General features: G+C 40.6%; 2 protein-coding genes across 7 annotated transcripts; one reads left to right on the plus strand and one right to left on the minus strand.

The window, feature by feature from the left end:
• Window positions 1-1,971: 1,971 nt before the first annotated feature.
• On the minus strand, window positions 1,972-4,974 carry LOC146689299 (uncharacterized). The gene is made up of 5 exons (XM_085436018.1): window positions 4,739-4,974; window positions 4,262-4,594; window positions 4,003-4,183; window positions 3,671-3,798; window positions 1,972-3,569 (listed from the first exon to the last, which is right to left on the minus strand). The coding sequence occupies exons 1-5, from the start codon at window positions 4,898-4,900 to the stop codon at window positions 3,249-3,251; spliced, it is 1,125 nt and encodes a 374-aa protein (XP_085292144.1). The 5' UTR covers window positions 4,901-4,974; the 3' UTR covers window positions 1,972-3,248.
• Window positions 4,975-6,386: 1,412 nt separating this feature from the next.
• LOC146689300 (peroxisomal succinyl-coenzyme A thioesterase-like) lies at window positions 6,387-24,272 on the plus strand. Of its 6 annotated transcripts, none has more exons than XM_085436011.1 (11): window positions 6,388-7,051; window positions 9,589-9,794; window positions 12,903-13,002; window positions 13,428-13,612; window positions 14,371-14,531; window positions 15,213-15,341; window positions 19,550-19,629; window positions 19,702-19,795; window positions 19,906-19,986; window positions 20,776-20,917; window positions 22,667-24,272. In XM_085436011.1, exons 1-11 carry the CDS (start codon window positions 6,927-6,929, stop codon window positions 22,789-22,791), a joined length of 1,428 nt encoding a protein of 475 aa, XP_085292137.1. In that variant the 5' UTR covers window positions 6,388-6,926; the 3' UTR covers window positions 22,792-24,272. The 6 variants fall into 6 exon arrangements, with proteins under 6 accessions (XP_085292134.1, XP_085292135.1, XP_085292137.1 ...); XM_085436012.1 differs by having other exon boundaries at window positions 15,213-15,332; XM_085436008.1 differs by having other exon boundaries at window positions 6,387-7,051; window positions 19,550-19,795.
• The last annotated feature ends 568 nt before the right edge of the window (window positions 24,273-24,840 follow it).

The following is a 24,840-nucleotide window of genomic DNA, read 5'->3' on the forward strand; positions in this document are numbered from 1 at the left end:
TTTGTTTTATACAGTTGTCAGCCAGGCATCTAACTATGAAAAAATTACACTCCAAAATACCCCGGGCTTCTGACAAAACAACCCGGGCTTAAGCCCCGTAAGCCACCCCCACGCTCCGCCCCTGAACTTCTCCCTTTCTAGGACCAGTATCTTCTTAGGAATGGTTTCATTTACCTGATAAGCATGAAAATGATAATGGAAACACGTTTCATGCTCAACCATAACAAAAACAGCTTTACCATCATGTAAAATGATTGAAGTTATCTTGCTGAAAACCGGCATGTTTTCATAAGTGCCTGTGCAAACAAAAAGCCCAACACGATATTCAACTCCACTACACTTTACCCAGTTTGTGAGTTTGACAGTGTTCTGTAAATCAACATGAAGATATGGAGATATAATTTCTGAGTATTCTTGTGTTTCAAGTGAACGCATTTTAACTGGACCAGACTCAACTTCTTTTAAACTCATACATTCCCAATGATAAGCTAATGCAAACTGATGTTTCCTTGCAAGTGATACAGTCAAATTCTTAAAGTTCTTAACACAGTCTTTGAAAAATTTGTGTTTGGCTTCAAATCTCATGGTCCAGATATGAATGAGAGGACCAATCTTTCGAATGCACCTTGGATAGTGGACCATGAAATGATGTTTTGGAATTAAGTTGTTTGATGGGTATAGTTCCTTAAAGAGTCTATGGTGTTCAATAATCAGGTGCTTTAAATACACAGTCATTCCTTCAGTGATAGAGTATGAGAAAACTATGTTTAGAATGTGCAACAACAAAAGCAACAAATGCCAGTGCAAATCATCCTCTGGTACCAGGTCACCAAATATCAAAGGTATGTTTGTGATCAAACAAAGTGTTTGTGATGCATTTAAACCTATTCCATGCCCTGCACGATCCAGGTTAATATTCGTTGGTTTATTTTTCTTTTCCATATAGCCGTAATTAAAAGCATATATCCTATTTAACAAGCTATCTTTAGAGATGAAGTATTCGATTAAATATTGAAATAGCAACTTGACTTCATATTGACCAACCCCTTCCAAAATATCATGCATGATGTCAACGGCATAATTTTCCGCAATATTGAAATATTTTAATGAATTAAGTATGCTCTTTCTTTTTATGCCGAATGAAGATGTTAATGTTGGATCATCTACCAAATTATTATAATGTTGGTTATTCAGAATTGGTGATCTAAGGCTACGTTCACACTGCAGGCGAAAGCGCATCAAATCCGATTTTTTTGACCCTATGCGACCCATATCCGATCATGCTATGACAGTGTGAACGGCGCAAATCCGATATTTTCAAATCCGATCTGGGTCACTTTCGTATGTGGTACTGAATCCGATACATATCCGATGTTTTAGAAAGCGACTGCTGTTTGAACGGTCAGGTCGCATTAAATCCGTCTTTTACGTCACTGACACAAGACAGACGCCAATTATCAGTGCCAGAGAAGCGCCAGAGAAGACATCGCGAACGCTTCTCTGGCCATCCCGTGTAGATATCAGTGAAACTGTTGGGAAGACAACGTTGGAGAAACGTGAACATTTTATTTGTACTGTGTAATCTGCAGATTCTGACAGAAATCTGCAGCTATCCTTTGAAGCACCGCTCCTCTCTAAAACAGCAATAAGGATCATTATTAGGTTATTTACATTATTATGTAAACAACAAAATAACTTAAAGCAAAAATTGGGAAACATAAAGTCCGAAGTCTTTATATTAAGGGCCATCTATCAAACAATACTGTTTGCTCTGGGTCTAAACAGAGCGCGTTGTGTGTGAAGTCTTCTTTTGCGCATGCGGGCCGCTTTGAGCGTTCACACTAGAGCGCGTTTGCTGTCGCATTTTATTTGTAGTGTGAACGAGCAGACAAAAAAATCGGATTTGATCAAAAAATCGGAATTGAGCATTAAGACCTGCAGTGTGAACGTAGCATAAGAGTTAAACATGGGTCGTCCTCTGAGAAAACTAATTGAGCTGAAGACTGATCAATTAAGCAAAATCTACAAAAATAATTAGCTCTAAACGATTCCAAAAATCCAAGAATGCTATGCATCCCCAAGTTATCACCTGTAATTTGTGCCAGAGTACCAAATACAGGAAATTTAGCAAATGGAACAGCAATCCCACTCGTCTCTAATATTTTCAGGTCCTTTACTAGGGGCTTCAGGATTTCATCAATTCCATATTTTTTTGCGTCTTGTGCATAAAATAATGATACCAGATGAATGTTCATTAAAGCCGAATTCAGACTGGGAGGAAGATTTCTAAGGATGAAGTAAAGGCAGCCAACTTTGTGTATACCCTTTTTTGAACCTAAAGGATTTGCACACTCAAATTCGTCATAGTACAATTGGACTTGGATAGCAAACTTGCTACCTGAAAACAAAGGATGACTTTTGAAGTAGCTTCCATCACAGAAGTCCTGATATGTGTCAGACTGGGTGCATATTTGCATCATCTCACAAATACTTTCATTCTTAAAAATGAACTGGAGTGTTTTCAATATGGGAATATATATGAATTTGTCATTTACTGGGACTTGCTCATAGGTTCTAGTTTTGGTACATCGTCTAGTATCGTATCTTACTCCTAGGTGCAATTCAACTGGCTGTACCATTTCCCACTTATCTCTAAAATATTTTTTACATTTGCTTTCAGAATTCAAGTGACTAAACGGATTGTCCAAATTTTTAAATAAATCTGCAATGGCTGATCTGGAGGGACTGTCATTTGGTAATAGGGTCAATAATTGTTCCTGAATATTAGATTGCCAATCTCCCACAAATTCCTCTAAGTTCTGAACTGTAGAAAGAACTACAGTATTTGGTACACCACTTCCTAAAAGTCTGGCAATAATGGAGGCAGACATGTCCTTGCTCTGATTTGAGAATGAAGGGCCTGCTTCAGAATTTTGGCACTGAGATGATGTGGATGGTGTTTCATCATTTAAGCACTGAGAACTACTAAACTGTTGGGTATCATGGTCAGAAGGGGTCTCATGAGGAACACATGTGCTAACAGTAGCATGTATCTTATTCAGATGTCTTCTAAATCCAGAATAACTTGAGAATTGTAAACAACATCCTATCTGACCACATTTTAGTTTCAAATTTTTGCCAGGATACATTCCATGAACTAGTTTTAAATGTCTGAACAAAAGTAAAGCTGTAGCAAAGGATAAAGCACAGAGAAAGCAGGTCAACATTTTGAATGCATAACCTGGTTACTACTTATTCAACAGCTTTGCTCGCAACTCTTTGACTCTTGGACTTTCCACTGTTGTGCCTACATCAATATTGTACACAGTGGTCTGCAAAAATGTGTACAGGCTGGACAGAGCGTCTTCATATTTCACACTGAAAACAAAGTGGCACTTGAACAGCTCATCAAATGCACCCAGTGATGTGCCTGACTGACATGGAAGAAGCTTTCGATCCAAGACTATGTAGAAGCTGAAAACCTGTGCTTTTGAAGTCCCTGTGGCCAGGAGATATGGCTGAGGGTTTCCTTCATTGTTCATGAGGTGATCCTCAAGGCTCTGGCAAGACTGAAACACAATAAAAAGCATCACTTTATAAACCCTTAGGTTAAGAAAAAGTGTTCCATGAACCACAGTATCTGGAACTGGATCACATTATCTTGACAAACCTTGTGAAATTTAACCAGATGATCTATTGCCTCTCCAACACTCATCTTCTTTGGCTGTTTCCTTCCAGCTGGTTGTGGCGTGAGAAGGTGCAGCAGAACAAGAAGAGAAGCCATGTCGCTGTCCCACTCTGCAGACAGTGTTAAGGAGTTAAATACTAATGCTGGAAAGGGGAGACAGAACTGAACTTCACTAACATATAAAAACTGGTTGAGGGTATGAGCAGAAAATAAGTGATCCATACACACATTATCCACACTGCTGCTTTTTTGATAACTTTTAAAAATGAAAACTAAAATTACTACACTAATAAAGTGTTACTTTAGGACACTACCTGGCTCATCAGCATCATCCATTTCTTCGTTCAAAGCAGATTTCAGCAATCTTTTCAGAAGACAAGTCTCTTTAAGGTCTCTGGCTTCCCTGGCAACCTTGTCTTTAAAACTGGTGTTCCATTTTTCCAGGAACCTGGAAGCAGTCTCTACTCCAAACATCATTGCAAAGTCCTGCAAAATCTAACAAAGGAGAAGTATGTCCATTAAAATCAATTTTTTTAAGTCAAGTATTTTTCAGATCCCCATTTGTTTACCTACCAGTCCTTTAGTGTCCAAAAACCGAGGAAACATCTGAAGAATGTTTGCTGATTCTTGTGGGTCATGGAGTATCTGCTGACGATAGTAGAATGTCTCTCTCATCTTCTGGAAGACTATATCTTGGTCAGTGGTGTGATGAAGAAGAGACATGGCTTCCATACATTGATCTCTTGTTTGCTGGTCATTAGTGAAACCAAACTTCCTTCGTGATGTGGGCCCTCCTTTCAGTTCCACCCTGTTCTGTGATGCAGTGGGGGGTTTGGATTGACGTTGCACAGTCTTGATACGCCACTCAAGAAAACCTTTGTTGCTCTGAATGTCATAGAAATGCTCCTACAGAAAGAAAGAAATTGCATACATTGTAGAGTGTGTATATATATTTATATATATGTGTAGGGAGAGAGACAGAGAGAGAGAGAGAGAGAGAGAGAAAGAGAGCAAGTCTTATTACACACTACAGTTGCAGAGCAAACTCACATATCCCTTTTTGGAGTACGGATCCTTCAAAGATGGGAAGAGTGACACGATTCCAAGTGCATGAAACTCCTTCGTTGCTTTACTTACAGTTCTCCTGCAAAAGCAGAAGTGTTTTTTGATAAGATCCTTGCCAGTTTTAAAAATGAATAGAATAAACATCATTCCTCTTACCCTTCCTTTTCACGCATGTGAGCTACAATGATGTTCACCATTAATCGCCTGGTGGAATCTTTCAAACTCCCAGTTTTTTCATACTCATGGATGACAGTCACCCCTGCTGGTTTGGAAGTCAGAATCTGCTCCACTGTCTAAACACATTTGATACAAAGAACAAAAAAATTGACAAAAAATGAGACTATTTTAACCCAAACAACAATTTCAATCTGTGGATTATACATATGAACTACATGAAATACTATATCAAATTATTTTTCTCTAATCTGTTTTATCTTCGTGTTTAAGCTTTTTCAAGTAATGACAACTAAAGAGTCAAATACAAGTCTATTAAGTAATGTATCTACATTTCTTGCATGTATGCTGTCCAATAGAGGCTGAACCATTTGAAGTCCGGCATCGCTTGTGTCACTGCTCTGACTGCTGGTGGTTGAGACAGACAATGTATCTGTTAGACTTGGAGAGGAGGGCTCTTCCACATGTTGCTTCAGGACAGTCAAATCTGAGGGTGACAAACAAAAATATTACAATATAAGGCATATACAATCAAAAATCAACCACAACAAAGCTACCATTTACGCACATAGGCACATACGTAAATTGTATGCTTTGATTAAATTATACTTTCTCCCAGGAGAACAGATGGTTATTTTGTATTTTATTATGGTAATATACAATTTACATACCACAAGGTGTGAGTGTCACATAGTGTGTTAGGTCTGAGCAGTCACGCAGCTTCTTGGATGATTCTGTTTCCAGGATGTCTGAAATGCATGTGATAAATCCAACTTACTGTTGAGCCATGAAAGCAGCATTTTGTGATTGTTACCACAGGATATTAGACAAATTAAAAAAGGTTTATTTAAGAGTAACTGTAGAAATCAAATCCCACAAAATCTATCAGAGCATATATTTACTTATCTTCAGCTGTATAGATGACAAAACACACCTCTTTGACTCCTGCAAGTTCAGGAAAGACATCCTCATCCACCTCTATACCCTGCTCATCTGTGACTTTCAGTGCTGCATTTTCTGGTATGAGAAACTTCTGCTGCACTGAAGTAAAATCATCACTTAGTTAATAACAACATTATCATTTCCTCTTTAATGACTTGGTACAAACCATGTATAACTTACCTGCACTCATAAAATCTGTGAAGCTGACTTCTTCCAATTTGACATATTTCTTTGTCTCTCTGTGTTTTACTTTTATCAACATCTTGGCCACCTATGGAAAAAACCTTTACTAATATGAAACATAACATGTGGAAGAAGAAGAGGCTGTTTATGATAACTTTATGTGAACTGTGTATAACGTAATCCATAAACACTTTCTAACATTGAGCTAGCCTGTCCACACTAGCTACTGCTTAAAATCTATTTAGCTAGGCTAGGTTTAGCAGACAATGTGACCGCATGTTTGCCGCGTCCTTGTCTTTTCAGGTGTGGCGAGTGGCGACAGGGTTGTTGTTAGGTATTTTAGTACCATGGTAGCATTTACTGGATATTGTTTTATAGTGACATTATGCAGGAAAACTCTGTCATTCAATAAGGCCCCTTTGTTTTAGTTATTTTTCTCTTTGACCCAAGAATTGATGTGTGAGAATCACAGGCTGGTACAAGGTTGAAATACCACAGAGATCACTCCCTCAGCTACATTAGTTTCTTAATCTTTTAGACGCCTGTTGAAGGCCAAATGGTTTGTTTCAGATTTCACTAATGTAAGAACTCTTCGTTTTGTGCCTTGAAAATATGTCGCTGAGATAATCACAATTGTAGCTGAACTAATAAACTACACAAAGGATGCTTCTTCACCCAAGGGCAGGAAGACGCTCCCTTATCTTGGTCTGTACTGGTTTAAACTGATAATCTGCTGTCTCATGAATTTTACCCTCTATATAAACTGTTGTACTTGTGAATAAAGTTGAGTCACTTTGGGAAGACAATCTAAAGCAGTCTCTGTTTTCTTGTTCTCCCAAGCTGCTCCCGAGCTCGTACTAACACACTGAATGGCATGCTTGAATATTACTTGAGAATATATTTGACTGTGTTACAGACTAAGGGACATTCTCTGCTGATAGGTGAAGGTACATTCTCTGCTGATAGACGTCCACGCCTCGGAGGAAGCCGATCCACGGAGTAGGCCCTGGAAACCGTTTCCTTCAGTTGTGTGCATATCTGTGAAGCAGGACTAACTAACTTATGTTAATGGTACCTTGATATCTCATTAATGCAGGCTGCACCTCTCTTTGGTTAAATACGGCCATTACCATGAGTCTAAACATAATATTACTGTAGTTAGCTAACGTTAAATGAAACATTAGTGTTAAAAAAAAAGAAATACAAATGAACGTTTTCATTGACAACGTGAAATGTGTATCTTCAAATACAGTAAGATAAGTTAGTTAGCTAACTTTTGACTAATGTTAGCCTAGCTGCTATCAATGAATCAGCGTAACATGCAGAAAACACGTGTAGTGCTAGTTAGTTAACTTTATATTTTACTTATGCATCCATGTAACTGAATATATATATATATATATATATAAATAACATTACTACACTCACAGAAAATTCCAAAATAAATAAAGTATTTTTACCTCCTACATGTCGGAGTCCAAGAGACAAGCACAGATAGACAGGGTAACGGTCGACAGACAAACAACACCAGCAATGTGTTGAATTAGACTCCTTAGCACTCAGTGAATGAACACCTAAATATTACACCGCTTGAGAGTACTCCCCAACACTAACTGTAGTATAAGGTGAAAAATAAACTCCTGGAATGTAACTCTTGTGCACTTTTATGCCTTACTCCAAAATATTTAACTCCAGAGATTTGCTGTGTAAGTTGAAATCCACACACAACCAGGAAACCTGAGCACAGAGTTTTACACAGTTTTTTGCTTTGTATCTGTAACCAGACCTTAACAAAAAAAAATTGTAACTTGTATAAATACTTTTTACAAACAAATCTTTCTACACACACACACACACAAATTCTCATCTATAAATGCACAAACATAACTTTTTCAGATATTTTGGTTTACAAGGTCACAAAACACAGTTCACAAATATGCATCTGAAGTACAAAATATTTATGACCGCAATTTGAGCCCATAAATATCCACAAAATGTGTCTTTTTTGGCTACAAATTAATAAAAAACAAACATGAACACAAATTCAAAATTCTGCAAATGAGCTGAATCCTGAATACATGTACACAGAGGGGCTGAGACCTCTGTGTCACAGTCTAGCTGCAAAGCTGACTGTGTGGACTGAGGAGGTGGACCCAACAGCAACACACGAAGAGACAAAACAAAACTTGAGTGTGGCAAACGAGCCGTTTATTTAAAAAAGAAGACAAACTAAACAATAACCTAAACTGGGTGAACTAAGACTGAAAAACAAAGAAACCTTGAACATGGGACCAGGAAAAAAACTGGAAACATGACGTGAACTTGGCAGACGTCCTGACGACGAATGACTGGAAACACACAGACTAAATGCACACATGAGGTGATCAGCGGAAGTGGAAACACATGGGGGAAAAACCTGATATGAATGAACAGGGGGAGAGTAAAACTAAACACATTTGAGCGTAGAAACACAAGATCTCATCAAAATAAAACAGGAAACATAATGAGACGCAGACATGACAACAAGAACTTGACAACACAAGACATGCAGACATGAAACACATGAAGGGCGAGGAAGACTTAACACAGGGGTTGAAGACACAAGGGGAATCTAATAACAAAGAACTATAACAGCAACCTAGGCATAATAGAAATGGACTTAGAAAACCTTAATGGACTTAAACATAAACCAGAAACATCAAAATACACGAAAACTCAAAATGCTGGGTCAAAAAAAACGCAGGATAGTGACACTGAGGTTTTTAGACAGCACCAGATCACAAATCATCAGAGTTGCTGAAAGGAGGCGTGGTTTCATGTCTGTTTATTAAAGGGGATAACTGCATCAGCGGCAGAGCCAGGCTGCTGACCTTGAGTACCAGCTGCAGCTGAAGTTTGGACATTTTTATTTTTGCCTGCCAGGAACTGAGATAATACGAATGAGAGGTTTATCAGAGGGATTATGTGGAGTGTGACCAGGCCACTGCTACAGGAGTGTACACTCGCCTGCTACAGGTAGCTCAATTTGACGTGGTAGACCGCCTCCTGAGCCAGATATTTCTTTCAGCTGCATCCTCACATGGCACTAACCATTATAGATTCATAATCATTTTCCTGGACAGACGCAGGGGTTGTCCTTTCTTCTTTTGAGATACAGTTACTACATACACAAATACTTAAATACATGTATAAATGACAGCAAAGGTTGCTAATGTGTGCCATATGATTTATAAACGAAAGCTAAAATAATCCAAAACAACAAGGTGTAATGGCTCGATACATGCCTTATTATCCATGTTAAGAAATCCCAGAAAGTTAACTTTGTTCATAACACACACACACACACACACGCCTTTATTGTGAGTTGATGCAAAACAACTAGAAATAAAATTAACATCTGATTAAAAACCAAATAAAACGGCTTTTTTGTCTGTGTGTTTGCATCTAAATCTGTGCTTTTAATTCAGCTTAGACCTGAACGTCACTGACGGACCGACCTGTCACTGTTACTCACCTGTCACGGTTTCTCTCCACAGACTGCTCTCAGCCATGACACAGGCGGTTCCTCCGATCCTCTCCATCACCCCGAGTCGGGCTTTGGTTGATGAGAAATTTCAAGTGTTGGTGGAGAATCTTCCTCCAGGATGTCCGGTAACCCTCCACTCCCTCCACCACTCTGAGGACAAGGACGACTGGGAGGCATATGGTCACTACGTCAGCGACCACAGAGGCGTCGTATCAGGTGGGTCACCACTGACTTAGGATGCTGTCTCAGAGCTGGTCTTTGGAGGGTGAACAAGCTAAAAATGTTTGTGTTGGACAGTTTTTATTGGAATGTGAACTCGACTCCCTATGTGAGCAACTTCCTGTCCTGCTCATCATGCTTAACCCTTGTGTGGTGTTCGTATTTTTGTTACTCAGCCAGTGTTCATGGGTCTGGTGGACCCGCTAGAGTTTTGGCTTTCCAAATTAACACTATCAAACAATTTTATGTTAAATTACTCAACAGATGTTTACTTCATCCCAATTACAAGACATATGAACAGCAAACATGGTTAATTTTTTCCCTTTACCTTTGTTAGATCACATTTATGAATTAATGTGCTTCTCGTTTTTCTTTTATATAAAATGTTATAAATAAATCAGTTATAATCAAGTGGAGTGAGTGGAAAGACACAACACATTTACACGTGAAAAAATAATTAATTGTTTAATTTTTCTTTTGAAAAAAACTGAACACGGGTCTCACAGACCCGAACACCATACAAGGGTTAAAGAGATTCTCACTCTTTTTACCTCAGTAAGCTTTAAAACGCTTACCTGATGTTTTAGTTTGGGGTTTTGGCAGTTTGTGTTTCTTGGTTGATGCTGATGACTTCACTAAAACTGCTTTATTAGATTTTCTTTAATACAAAAAAGGCACTGTTGAATTTGGAGTGTGCTTTCTGAATTTATGTGTAACTCATTGTCTGTTTACATTAATGATCAATGCGGAGATAGGTGACTTAGATTCTTTGAATTGTCTGCTGTTTAAAGAACATGTCACAGTTCTGTCTCATTGTGACTCAGCATTTTGAGTTCTTATGTTTTGGTTTGATTTAGCATTACGGGTTGTATTCCTACTTCTTAGGTTTTGTTATTGTGCCCTCGTGTTTAGTGCAGGTAAGGTTCAGTGTCTAGTCTGCATCTTTGTAAATTGTTTCTTGTTCTCTGTTTTATTTTGAAGGTCCATGTCTTATGGCAATGCTACTCGTTTCGCTTCTTCTGTCTCGTTAGGTCTTATTTCTCCCGGCTGTGTTCCCACCTGTTTCTCATTCCCTCATGTTCTTGTCTGTGTATTTATAGTGTGTATTGTTACCTTAATACAGTTTTACCCGGTTCGTAGATTCCTCAGGCCTCCAGAAAGAACACCGGGGACTCAGTAGTCAATCTACAACACTTTTATTAATCCACACTCATTGATTACACTTATTGATTACACCTTCTAGAAGGGAGATGTACAGGACCCCGGAACTCCTCTGCAGATCTCAACCCCTTTGTCCGTTTCCCTCAGTTTTGTAGAAGTGACCCCATGATAAATTGCATACCCCATGGTAAGCTGCAAACTCTGTGTCTGTGTGTATGCACAAGCCTGTGAGTGCCTGTGTGTGTGCGTACCCGTATGTCTATGTGAGTGCATGTGAGTGAGTGTATGCGCGTACTTGTGTGTATGTGTGAGTGCACGTGAGTGAGTGTGCGTGTGGATGTGTGTGCGTGACAGTTAAAACACTATGTGCGTATATTTCTATGTATGTGCCTTCTTGAGGGCCATAAAAGTCCATCTCCCTCCCAAACCAAAGATATTTAGTTACAAACTTTGAGACTCCCACCCAGGCATGGCCTGAGGAATTTCCACTCAACATTAACTCCTTTTTGTCTTAATCTCACAGTTCAAGTGGGGGAGGGTCTCCTAGAAATCTACTTCTAAGTTCATGACACAATCAGGCCTTTATTACATTGAGGGCAGTGTCAGTGTCTCTACAATAATTCTAGATTCTATGTTAACACATTTCTAAACTCTAAATCAGCTAAACATTCCTACAGTATCCTCCAGTGTTCAGCGTTGTGTCATCCCTCATTGCTGTGTTACGCTCCTGGTGTTTCCTCCTGAACTTCGATCTCCCAGTATAGTTTTGTTTTGTATGCTTTTCCCCTGCCAGCAAATAGAGCTGTGGGGTTTTTTTTTTTGGTTTGTTTGTTTGTTCAAGTTACCGCGTCTGTGAGTAATGCGTTTGGGTCCTTTCCTGCCTGCCTTCACACAGCACATTCACCGTGACAGAACATCAAATACAGTCTTGTGCACCCTGGAAGATTCCTTCCCTGTCTGCCTTGATTTAGATAAAAACCACTGAAAACCGAACCACATCTGGACCTTAATAATCAATAAACTAACTTGTTACATTGCTTGATTTCAATTACTCAAAATATCATGCTCATGTATCATAATTAGGGAGTACTACTAAAATACTAAGTTTATTATTATTATTAGTAGTAGTAGTAGTAGCTGTATTAATAATTGCTGAAATTATGATGCTTTCATTGCTGTGGGAATATTTAAATCCATTTATTGTACCTTCACACAACATTGATGTATGTGTGTGTCTGTGTCTCTTCAAGGTGAGTATCACCTGCTAGTCTCTTAACAAGTGTCACTGGGTGACCTTGATCAAGTCCTATTCGTGAATCCCAGGAGGTGGAAGGGCAGGACTATGGGCAGATGATCAAACTACTGACTTCGTTTACATTATATACAACACTGAAAATTAATTTACCGATGGCCACCTAATAAACAGGGTCTTTCTCAGGATATGGGGGCTATTTTTGATTTTTGGTAAAGGCCATCTTCCGGATCCTATTTCTGTGATATGGTTTGGAAGCGATTCTGAGATTTTAGTTTGTCCCATTTGATCACTGGCAGAATATAGTTAAACCCACTCACACAGCACACTCATTCTTATATCCCATATGTTGATATCCTCCTGTTACAGTGATTTTTTTCCAGGTTGTGTTGTTCTTGTCAGTCTTCTGTGTCCTTGGCACAGATATGCTGTCCTGTTTTGTTAATTTAAAAAAGGGTGGGAAAGAAATTAAGATGGTAACTGATTATTGTCAGTGTGAGCTCTGCTCACAGACTTTTTACTGTGGTATTAATCAGTAAAGTAAGTAAGTAAAACTCTAAATGAAAAACAGTAAAAGAAAACACTAGAAAGAGTTAATTATGATACAATCAGATGGACTGGTAATGTAAAAAGATATGAAATAAAAATGAAACCAAGTCAAATGGAATAAAATGGTTTTTATTTTCTTATAGTTACCGAGGATTTGAGTTTTGGAGGCACGTATACGGGAAAAGAGCCCATGGGCTTGCTGTGGAGCATGCGGCCGGTCCCAGGCAGCTGCGAAGGCCTCAGGTAAGGATTCGGTGGTCATCTTGCCGAGCTCGTGGCGTGTAAAGGAGCTTAAGTTATCACATCAATATTTATGTCGATTATACCAGTTTCGGCATGACAAGGACTGACTTGTACGCCTTTCGGGAGGTAACAACAGACATAATTAGGCTGCATAAAGCCAACGGTGAAAGTCTTTGTTTAAGAAAAATCCTGTCTCCATAAAAAAAAAACAGCAGCCTGTAATGTCATAATAAGGAATTACAATACTCATCTTGGCAACACTGTACAGGGAAAAGAAAGGAGTAATAGATATTTGTTTAATTTTGTGCATTGAAGGACATATGACTAACTAACACCATGACTAGTGTGTGTGTGTGTGTGTGTGTGTGTGTGGGTGGACTACCCTTTGTTTATTCTGTTCAATAACTCGTATCATTACTGGTCAGGTTAAGGAAGATAAACGTGTGCACACCAATGCTGGTCAACATCTCAGTCCACAGTGGACACGAGGACTTCAGGGACCGGACCCCTCTGGCATCAGCACTCGCAGAGAGATGGTACATGGCTCCTGGTGTCAAGAGAATTGATATTAATAAGCAAGGAGTGCAGGGGACCCTGTTTATACCACCAGGTACACCGGAAATAAAACATTTACTACTTCTTTTTTTCTTCTTTTTTTTTTTTTTTAAATAATCTGGATTTTGTGTGATGGATGGGTGACACTTCTGACCCCGAAATTACTACATGAGGAATATCCTCTTTTCCTGACATCAAACTGTCATGGTCCTGGGCGTTTTGTGTTTAGTGATTATTTTCCTCTGTTCTAGTTATTCTGTGTCCTCCCCCCTTGTGTCCGGTTCGGGTTCTAGATTTCCTGTTTTGTTCTGAAAGTCTGTGTCTGTTGTCATTGTGTTCAGCTTGTCTCCTCCGGTCCTCATGTGTATTGGGTTCAGCTGTTCTTCCCTCCTGTCTGTGATTACCCAATTACCGTGTGTGTGTGTGTGTGTGTGTGTGTGTGTGTGTGTGTGTGTGTGTGTGTGTGTGTATTTAGTGGGTGTCGGTCTGTGTTCATTGTCGGCTCGTCTGCGTTCTATGGTGTTCCGTTCCCGTCTCTGCGGCTCTCTGCCCCACACCCCTTTTGTATGCTCTCAGGTTTGTCATTTAGTTCTCCCAGTTTAGGTTTCTTCAGTTGTTTTCTCATGCTTCGTTGTCTCTTCTGCCACTGTCACCTGTAAATAAACCCTCACTCATATCATCAGTCGGCTGCCTGCATTTTGGGTCCTCCTTTCACTCCACAACACGACTGCTGCCCCAGCCGTGACACAAACAGAACTAAGAGTAGAAAAAACTGACTAAAATACTGTGTTTGATTCTGTTTTTTCCCCTCAGGTCCTGGACCCTTCCCTACGCTGCTAGACATGTGGGGAGGCGGTGTAGGGCTGCTGGAGTATCGCTCTGCCTTATTGGCATCTCGTGGTTACGTTTCTTTCTCGCTGGATTACCTAAGGTCTGAACACCTGTCAGCAGATGTAGAGTTTAAGTACTTCGAGGTTTGTGCGATTTACATACTAATGTGATTTATGGGGTTTTTTGTTTTGTCTTTTTGGACAAATAATACTTTTCCTTTTTTTTTTTTTTTTTTTTTTACTTACACTTCCAGTTTTACATGATTAGTAATTAAACTCTGGGTGAAATCATTAAAAATAATAATAAAAAAAAAATCTTTCAATCTAATTTTTCTTCAATGCCGTAATATCTAACACATTTCATTTATTTCACACTTGGTTCAACAGTTTCCACAGAGTTCTTTCAGACAAACCAACCACACTTTCTCTCCGTATAGCACTGCAACTATGCCTGAAAAGGAGCAGGAAGAAGAAAATATTCTTTTTAAACCCTGCCCCCTATCTGCAATCCAATTTATATTACAAGTGGGCACCAAAAATCAAGGAACAAACTAACATTTATCTCCGGTTCTAACGCAAACCAAACAACAAATTTACAATCAGCAATATACCACTTCACATAGTAACAAGGAGAAAAGATAAGTAAATAGAATAAAATGAGGCAAAAAATAACGGATCCTTTTTCAATTAACTCCAATTTCATTCATATTCTTCATATTGAGTTATCGTTTTAGACATGTAACACTTTTTAAAACAATGTAAATTTATACATATTAAAACCTTGTTTTAATATCTCATTAATTTCCAGTATCACTCTCCTATTAGACAGCATTTAACATTATTAGGAACCATCCTCAAGTGATACCAGACAGAGTTGGAATTCTTGGTATTTCCCTGGGCTCCACGGTGGCCTTCAACTTAACAGCCTACAGCACCATTATTAAGGTAAACGTGGTGGGTAAGATTTCCTTCCTTCTTGATGCAGTGATATTGTGGATTGACAGTGATGAAACTGATTGTCAGTCTCTCGTAACAGTTTGGTGTCCTGTGGATTTGGTGGCTGTCAGGCGTGAGGGCCCCGGTGGTCTGATCGCCACTTGAAAAGTCTGGCTGTAGGTACTTAGGATGTGGCTTCTCTGTTAGGAAAGGAGCCTGAACTTCTTAACCACCAGAAAAGTCAGAAATGAGACCGTCTTTAGCATCCTGAAGAGGGTCTCGACTCTTTCACTATGGAGTTGCCCTTGGTGAGAGGCAGCATGCAGGTGTGGGTATACTATTTTCTACTCGGTTTAGTGGGTCCTGACTGCTGTTTGCACCTAATAACAATTTTTCTTAGACTGGTGGATAAGGTGCTGGAATGTGCTCCATCTTGGCACTCCATTGTCCTACTGGGTGAATTTGGCACTTATGTGGGCAGATGAGGTGTAAAGTGACGATGCTTGATGGACCTGGCCTGCCCAAACATACAGGGAGTGCAGAATTATTAGGCAAATGAGTATTTTGTCCACATCATCCTCTTCATGCATGTTGTCTTACTCCAAGCTGTATAGGCTCGAAAGCCTACTACCAATTAAGCATATTAAGTGATGTGCATCTCTGTAATGAGAAGGGGTGTGGTCTAATAACATCAACACCCTATATCAGGTGTGCATAATTATTAGGCAACGTCCTTTCCTTTGGCAAAATGGGTCAAAAGAAGGACTTGACAGGCTCTGAAAAGTCAAAAATAGTGAGATATCTTGCAGAGGGATGCAGCAGTCTCAAAATTGCAAAGCTTCTGAAGCGTGATCATCGAACAATCAAGCGTTTCGTTCAAAATAGTCAGCAGGGTCGCAAGAAGCGTGTGGAAAAACCAAGGCACAAAATAACTGCCCATGAACTGAGAAAAGTCAAGCGTGCAGCTGCCAAGATGCCACTTGCCACCAGTTTGGCCATATTTCAGAGCTGCAACATCACTAGAGTGCCCAAAAGCACAAGGTGTGCAATACTCAGAGACATGGCCAAGGTAAGAAAGGCTGAAAGACGACCACCACTGAACAAGACACACAAGCTGAAACGTCAAGACTGGGCCAAGAAATATCTCAAGACTGGTTTTTCTAAGGTTTTATGGACTGATGAAATGAGAGTGAGTCTTGATGGGCCAGATGGATGGGCCCGTGGCTGGATTGGTAAAGGGCAGAGAGCTCCAGTCCGACTCAGACGCCAGCAAGGTGGAGGTGGAGTACTGGTTTGGGCTGGTATCATCAAAAATGAGCTTGTGGGGCCTTTTCGGGTTGAGGATGGAGTCAAGCTCAACTCCCAGTCCTACTGCCAGTTTCTGGAAGACACCTTCTTCAAGCAGTGGTCCAGGAAGAAGTCTGCATCCTTCAAGAAAAACATGATTTTCATGCAGGACAATGCTCCATCACACGCGCCCAAGTACTCCACAGCGTGGCTGGCAAGAAAGGGTATAAAAGAAGAAAAACTAATGACATGGCCACCTTGTTCACCTGATCTGAACCCCATTGAGAACCTGTGGTCCATCATCAAATGTGAGATTTACAAGGAGGGAAAACAGTACACCTCTCTGAACAGTGTCTGGGAGGCTGTGGTTGCTGCTGCACGCAATGTTGATGGTGAACAGATCAAAACACTGACAGAATCCATGGATGGCAGGCTTTTGAGTGTCCTTGCAAAGAAAGGTGGCTATATTGGTCGCTGACTTGTTTTTGAATGTCAGAAATGTATATTTGTGAATGTGGAGATGTTATATTGGTTTCACTGGTAAAAATAAATAATTGAAATGGGTATATATTTGTTTTTTGTTGAGTTGCCTAATAATTATGCACAGTAATAGTCACCTGCACACACAGATATCCCCCTAAAATAGCTAAAACTAAAAACTACTTCCAAAAACATTCAGCTTTGATATTAATGAGTTTTTTGGGTTCATTGAGAACATGGTTGTTGTTCAATAATAAAATTATTCCTCAAAAATACAACTTGCCTAATAATTCTGCACTCCCTGTATATTGAATGTGTGTTGCAAGCATGTAGCTAAGGCCCTAGTCTTCAAGATCTTGAATTTCTACCTCTGATAGAACTTAAACAACATCCAGAGGGAGGCTGGGGATACAGAGTCTGAGAGAGTCTGAGTGGACCATGTTCCATTTATTGTCACTGCCAAGATATTTGTACAGAGTTTTGCCCATAAAATCATTGGCACCAGTCATAGTGGTTTCCTCAGAACCAGATTTACACCAGAGAGGAAGGAATCCATTGAGCTGGAGAACGAGTATGTGGTGGAATTAAGGCATGACGGGACCACAGATCCGTGTTTTGAGCCATGTTTATTTTTACATTTGTCCCACCACCACAACAACCCTCTCAATCCTGCTTCTCCGTGATTTAACACCGCAGGCGTGATCTGCAGGTGCGTCCACAAGGCACCACAGACCACGCCCCACCACACACCCCATCGCTCAACTGAGGCCAGGGAGCCATCCAGCTGAACCTACCTACTTCCCCCGCCCCACCGGCCTCAACCCAATGACAGGGCAGTGTCTTTTGCTGAGGCCGCCCAAGTCTCCTGCTGTGATGGCAATGCTGGTCCGGAGGCCGGCCACACTTATAGCGGCAACGCTGGCCCGGCGGTCGGCCACCTGGCGAACTGGCATGACCGTGGGGGCACAGCCGTGAGCACCTGCTCACTGCCGGCTGGACCGGCATCAGCCCGTGTCTCGCTCTCGGCCCCAGGTCGTGCAGGTCCCCCTAACACGGGGACCTCCGTCTCCCCGCGCAGCTCCTCCATCGTCTCTGGCTGGAGCAGCTGCTCCACTGCTCCACCGCTCCGCGCAAGGTGGTGCCCAGGGGCATCTTTTCAGGTGGCGCTCGGTCTGTTCCCACAGCTCTTCCTGCTGGTGACACACATCCACCGCCTGCTCCCGCTGGATAGCCGCCGTGCCAGCGATCATATGGGACAGCTCCTCCCTTCCCTGGCTCTGTTGTGGGCCTGTCATGCCGCATCCTGGGTTTCGGCACCAGTGTGGTGGGGTTAAGGCACGACAGGACCACAGATCCGTGTTTTGAGCCATCTTTATTTTTACATCCATCCGCATGGACCACAGACCACGCACCACCACAGAGTGCTATCGAGCTTGGATATCTTCCAGAACTCTTGCTGCAGCTGACAAGTGCTGGCAGGCCAAGCAGAGTGCAGCCCTAGAAGCCATGGAGGAAAACTTTCAACTGGTCTTGAAGCAGTTCCAGAAAACCATCAGGTGTCTCAAGTAGGGGAAGCAATGCTGTACTCACACTGTGTACAGTATGCATGAGACCCAGTCCGGGAGTCGAAGGAGTATTTCAACAGTCATCTCAATCACACCTACTCGCCTTCTTTAGAGAAAACAGAGGCGGATAATGAGGGGGACGACTCGCTCACAACTCGTGGAGAGGTCAACCTGGGGTGGACCAGCTCTTTATCCTCTTAAAGACATTTGAGGGTCTGTGGGAGTTTGCGCAACCAGTCTGCATGTTTCGTAGACTTAGAGAGGATATGCCCTGGGATGTCCTGAGGAGGTTGGGATCTCTGTCTGATTGTTGCAGGCTGTTCAGTCCTTGCCCAACTGTAATGAGAGCTTGGTGTTTTTTTTTTCCAACAATAAGTTGGACTCACTCAGAGTTTGACCTGAAGTCAGTCAGGTCTGCCTTTTATCACAAATTCTGGTCTCAATTTATGGGACAGAAATTCTAGGTGGAACCAAGTGGCAGGCATACTCCCTTTTAGTGGTGTCAGGATCACATCTGGTTTTTGCAGGTGACGTGGTTCTTCTGGCTTCATCACCTGATGACCTCCAGCTTGCACTGGGACCGTTCACAGCTGTGTTCCCAGTTGGAAAAGAGTGGAAAAGTTTTTGGTTGAAGTGCAGCTTAGTATTTTCCATTAATGTGTCTATATGGGTTCTGCTAACTTTGTGCAATTGAGAAAAAAAGATGTACATTTACATTTTTCAGTATGACAAAAATAAGCACATAAAAGAGACCTTCAATGCAGATGGTCAAAATGGCAATTCCAGGAGGTTTAAACATTCCATGTTTTGTTGAAAACTAAGTTGGAAGCTGGTCTTTGGGTCTTTTAATTCAATGTGCAACATCAAATGTTTTGATTTATCATTGTGTTCCAGCCTCGCTGCATTGTTTGCATCAGCAGCAATCACTATCACCCACCTGGGACCCTGAAGGCCGGGTTTAAAATACTAAGCAAGTACGTACTGTTGACTGTTTGTCATGAAAATTTAATGATAATACAAATTATTGTTACTAATATGTATCATAGGCATTTTCACAAGGCACATTTCGATGAGAACAACTATATGAGCTGGAGAAGTTTTGCTCTGGATCTTATCGCTGACCCCTCAAACAACGTGGAAGTGAGTGCTGTATTATACTGCATTATACTACCAGTAGACCTAATGACCTCTCCAAACCTGAGTTGGACCTCTTAGTTCCTGTGGGATTTTTAAATCTGCTTTGTTGACAGGTGGGGAGAATTAACTGCCCGATGCTGCTGGTTAATGGCTGTGACGATCAGAACTGGCCTACAGTGGAGACAGCGGAGGAGGTTAGTGATGCTCTAAGACACGGGTCTCAAACCCGTGGCCTGGGGTCCACTTATGGCCCACGTCATCCCTGCTTGCAGGCCGTATATTGACATGAAGAAATATAATGCAATTTGGCCTTTGAAGTTACTTTTTTTTTTTGTTAGGGAGAATTTGTTTTTTGTTGAAAGCAATATTAAAAAAGGTTCTTTAAAAAGCAAAACATTATTTAATATAAAGGCAATATGAGCAGAGAGCCCAAACATGTTGAGGGACTGGCTGTGTTAGTTCAGTGAGAGAGTTATTTGTAAAGAAAACTATTTTCACTAGTAGTCCAAAACTAATGCGTACACTTATTTCCGCATTTTTATTTTGTTAAATACAAACAAAATTATAGCAGAAGTGCTGCCACGTGTCTGGCCATTAAGAGAGAGTACCAGTTTGTTTATTTGGTAGTTTAATGAAAGTTAGTTAAGAGTGGGGGGGGGGGGAAGAATATTTCGTTCACATTCGAATTTATGGTTTGTTATACAGTATTTGAAATTTAAAAAAAAATAAAAAATTTGTGCGTGGTTTCTTGTTTTTTTTTTTTTTTTTTTTAAAGTTTGTTTTCTACTTGAACACCAAAGTGGCCCTCCAATGAGATGACAGTGCCAGCAATGGACCACAGCTCATTTAAGTTTGAGACCCCTGTTCTAAGAGCATTGGTTTAAAAGATGTATTCACACTCCAAAAACAATAAAAATTTCAGAATATGAACTTTGTTAAATGATGATGTCAGCATAAAATTAAAGTTGACCTCTGACCCACAGGTGGCCAGGTTGTTGCGTGAAGGTGGAAAGGAACACCTGCTGAGCAGATTAGCGTATCCGGGTGCTGGACACCTGATTGAGCCGCCATTCTCTCCTCATTTTAGAGCTACGAAGTTTATCATACTAAACAGTAAAAAGAAGGGTCAGTTTCTTTCTCTCTCTCACATACTCACACACACTTCAACCTGACTTCCAGGAAGAATTTCTGGTTGTAACCACTATACAGGGAGTGCAGAATTATTAGGCAAGTTGTATTTTTGAGGAATAATTTTATTATTGAACAACAACCATGTTCTCAATGAACCCAAAAAACTCATTAATATCAAAGCTGAATGTTTTTGGAAGTAGTTTTTAGTTTTAGCTATTTTAGGGGGATATCTGTGTGTGCAGGTGACTATTACTGTGCATAATTATTAGGCAACTCAACAAAAAACAAATATATACCCATTTCAATTATTTATTTTTACCAGTGAAACCAATATAACATCTCCACATTCACAAATATACATTTCTGACATTCAAAAACAGATCAGCGACCAATATAGCCACCTTTCTTTGCAAGGACACTCAAAAGCCTGCCATCCATGGATTCTGTCAGTGTTTTGATCTGTTCACCATCAACATTGCGTGCAGCAGCAACCACAGCCTCCCAGACACTGTTCAGAGAGGTGTACTGTTTTCCCTCCTTGTAAATCTCACATTTGATGATGGACCACAGGTTCTCAATGGGGTTCAGATCAGGTGAACAAGGAGGCCATGTCATTAGTTTTTCTTCTTTTATACCCTTTCTTGCCAGCCACGCTGTGGAGTACTTGGACGCATGTGATGGAGCATTGTCCTGCATGAAAATCATGTTTTTCTTGAAGGATGCAGACTTCTTCCTGGACCACTGCTTGAAGAAGGTGTCTTCCAGAAACTGGCAGTAGGACTGGGAGTTGAGCTTGACTCCATCCTCAACCCGAAAAGGCCCCACAAGCTCATCTTTGATGATACCAGCCCAAACCAGTACTCCACCTCCACCTTGCTGCCATCTGAGTCGGACTGGAGCTCTCTGCCCTTTACCAATCCAGCCATGGGCCCATCCATCTGGCCCATCAAGACTCACTCTCATTTCATCAGTCCATAAAATCTTAGAAAAACCAGTCTTGAGATATTTCTTGGCCCAGTCTTGATGTTTCAGCTTGTGTGTCTTGTTCAGTGGTGGTCGTCTTTCAGCCTTTCTTACCTTGGCCATGTCTCTGAGTATTGCACACCTTGTGCTTTTGGGCACTCCAGTGATGTTGCAGCTCTGAAATATGGCCAAACTGGTGGCAAGTGGCATCTTGGCAGCTGCACGCTTGACTTTTCTCAGTTCATGGGCAGTTATTTTGCGCCTTGGTTTTTCCACACGCTTCTTGCGACCCTGTTGACTATTTTGAATGAAACGCTTGATTGTTCGATGATCACGCTTCAGAAGCTTTGCAATTTTGAGACTGCTGCATCCCTCTGCAAGATATCTCACTATTTTTGACTTTTCTGAGCCTGTCAAGTCCTTCTTTTGACCCATTTTGCCAAAGGAAAGGATGTTGCCTAATAATTATGCACACCTGATATAGGGTGTTGATGTCATTAGACCACACCCCTTCTCATTACAGAGATGCACATCACCTAATATGCTTAATTGGTAGTAGGCTTTCGAGCCTATACAGCTTGGAGTAAGACAACATGCATGAAGAGGATGATGTGGACAAAATACTCATTTGCCTAATAGTTCTGCACTCCCTGTATTAGGTACACCTGAAAATCAAGGGTTTGAATTTTGAGGTCCCTTAAAAATATGTTTACACACCAGGTTGCTAAAATCTTCTGCTTTGTGCTTTATTAGTTAGCTCTGTAACTGTGTGTTTTTCAGTGATATTACTGTGGGGAGGACACACTAAAGCTCATTCAGATGCTCAGGAAGACTCCTGGAGGAAGATCTTGAGTTTTCTGCAGCTTCACTTGTACCATAGCCCGAGTGTTAAAGCAAAACTGTGAGAGTCACATGATGTCGAATCACTGGTGTGATATACTGACCATGGTTTCATTCTGCAACTGCTTTACTTAGATGAGTCAGGCTATGTCCACACGTACGCAGGTATTTGTTAACACTAGGATTCTGTGTCAAAAAAGCTCAAAGTGTGTTGTTGTTTAAATGCAGGCATGAAGCCATAATAATTTTATAACCATATTTCTTATTATGAACCTTGCTTGATTATGTAAGCTCATAGTGAGTACGTGTTTTCCCCCCATATCATTAGTCTAAACTGTTGCTTTAAGACCCTAAAAACACCTTTCATCCATACACAGTACTTTCAATGCTAAGAAATATTATTATATACACTACATACATACTTTCACTGATATTTTCAGTAATTTTATTCTATTTAAGACAGTGTATTATTGTCTTAATGTAATTGTTTGACTAATTAACCTCAGGTGAAGCCATGGTTGCCCGCCAGACAACGAGAAAACAAGTAGCTATTGTACGTAATAGGCAGTTAAATAAAGAAAACAACAAAATACATAAAGCCGTGAGAGAAAGAACTCTTAAAGATACCTGGAAAAGAAGAGAAGATAAACAGAGACCATAGAGTCCAGCTAGCTTAAACACCAATGCTAGCAACTCAAGCCAACCAGACACATAAAAAGAAAAGTGTCAGTATGGCTCAAAGTCATGTGACACGAAAGCGGTTTGCAATACTTGATTCACCGCGATATGGATCTCTCAGCAAAGTGCAAGGATCTCCAAAACAGATTGAGATGTATGGATCTCAAAAGGAAGTGAAGGAAAGGATACGGTCAGGTTTGTGAAACAGCTACTTCAAGAATGATAGTGACGTTCCTCAATGCAGCAATAAAAGATAAGATTATAGAGCAAGCATGGAGCCAGAGACAGGTCTTCTTCCAAGATAAACGGATCTTCTTCAATCAAGACTACACTCCCAATGTAGAAAAGAGCTAAGGTTCACGAAATCATAAAACAACTAAAATAAAAAGAAAGTGCAGGCGAAATGTCTGTACCTGGCAGAAGTGAAAATTAAATTGGATACCACAGAGAAGACCTTTGCAACACTAACAGAGGCTGCTGAAGGAGCTCGAAGTCAAAATGCGCTGCAGAGAAAGAGGGGCACGGAGCTGTCAACACATTGTTAGATAGTTAAATATGTTTATTGTTTAAATAAGGGAAGCATATATTATTGTACAGAGATTATGACTTATTTACATTTTGTAAATTATAATGTAAGCAGAATCATTAACCCAATCAAAAGAAAAAAAATTTAAATGTGTATGCCCAAAATGAAGACTGCACTTTTTAAAAGGGATTGCACCTTTTGTGGCAGATAAAGGAGGAGGAATTATACTCAGGGGAGGAGATTTTAATTTGTACTCTGAAGACTAAACTAGACATATTACTGGTAATAATAAAACCTCAGTCCAAAATGACCTACTAGGCATGATGACTGAACTGGAACTGGTGGATGTCTGGTGTCATTTTCATCCTAACAACAGAAATTTTACATTCGTGTCCCAAATACATGGAAGATACACAAGGATAGTGAAGATATGCGTATCTATTTTAGAGTTTAGAAATGTGTTAGAATGTAGAATTATTGTAGAGACACTGACACTGCCCTCGATGTAATAAAGGCCTGAGTGTGTCATAAACTTAGGAGTAGATTTCTAGGAGACCCTCCCCCAGTTTGAACTGTGAAAGTGAGATAAGGAGAGGTTAATGTTGAGTGGAAATTCCTCAGGGCATGACTGGGTGGGAGTCTCAAAGTTTGTAACTAAATAACTTTGATTTGGAAGGGAGATGGACTTTTATGACCCTCAGGAAGGCACGTACATAGAGATATACGCACATAGTGTTTTAACTGTTACGCACACACATCCACACGCACACTCACGTGCACTCACACATACACACAGGTACGCACATACACTCACTCACGGGCACTCACATAGACATACGGGTACGCGCACACACAGGCACTCACGTGCTCGTGCACACAGACAAAGAGTTTGCAGCACACCGTGGGGGTG

This window comes from Copadichromis virginalis, linkage group LG17, assembly GCF_057382275.1.
Source record: "Copadichromis virginalis isolate Kocher_CV1m ecotype Utaka linkage group LG17, C_Virginalis_male_GT1.1, whole genome shotgun sequence".
Lineage (NCBI taxonomy): Eukaryota > Metazoa > Chordata > Actinopteri > Cichliformes > Cichlidae > Copadichromis > Copadichromis virginalis.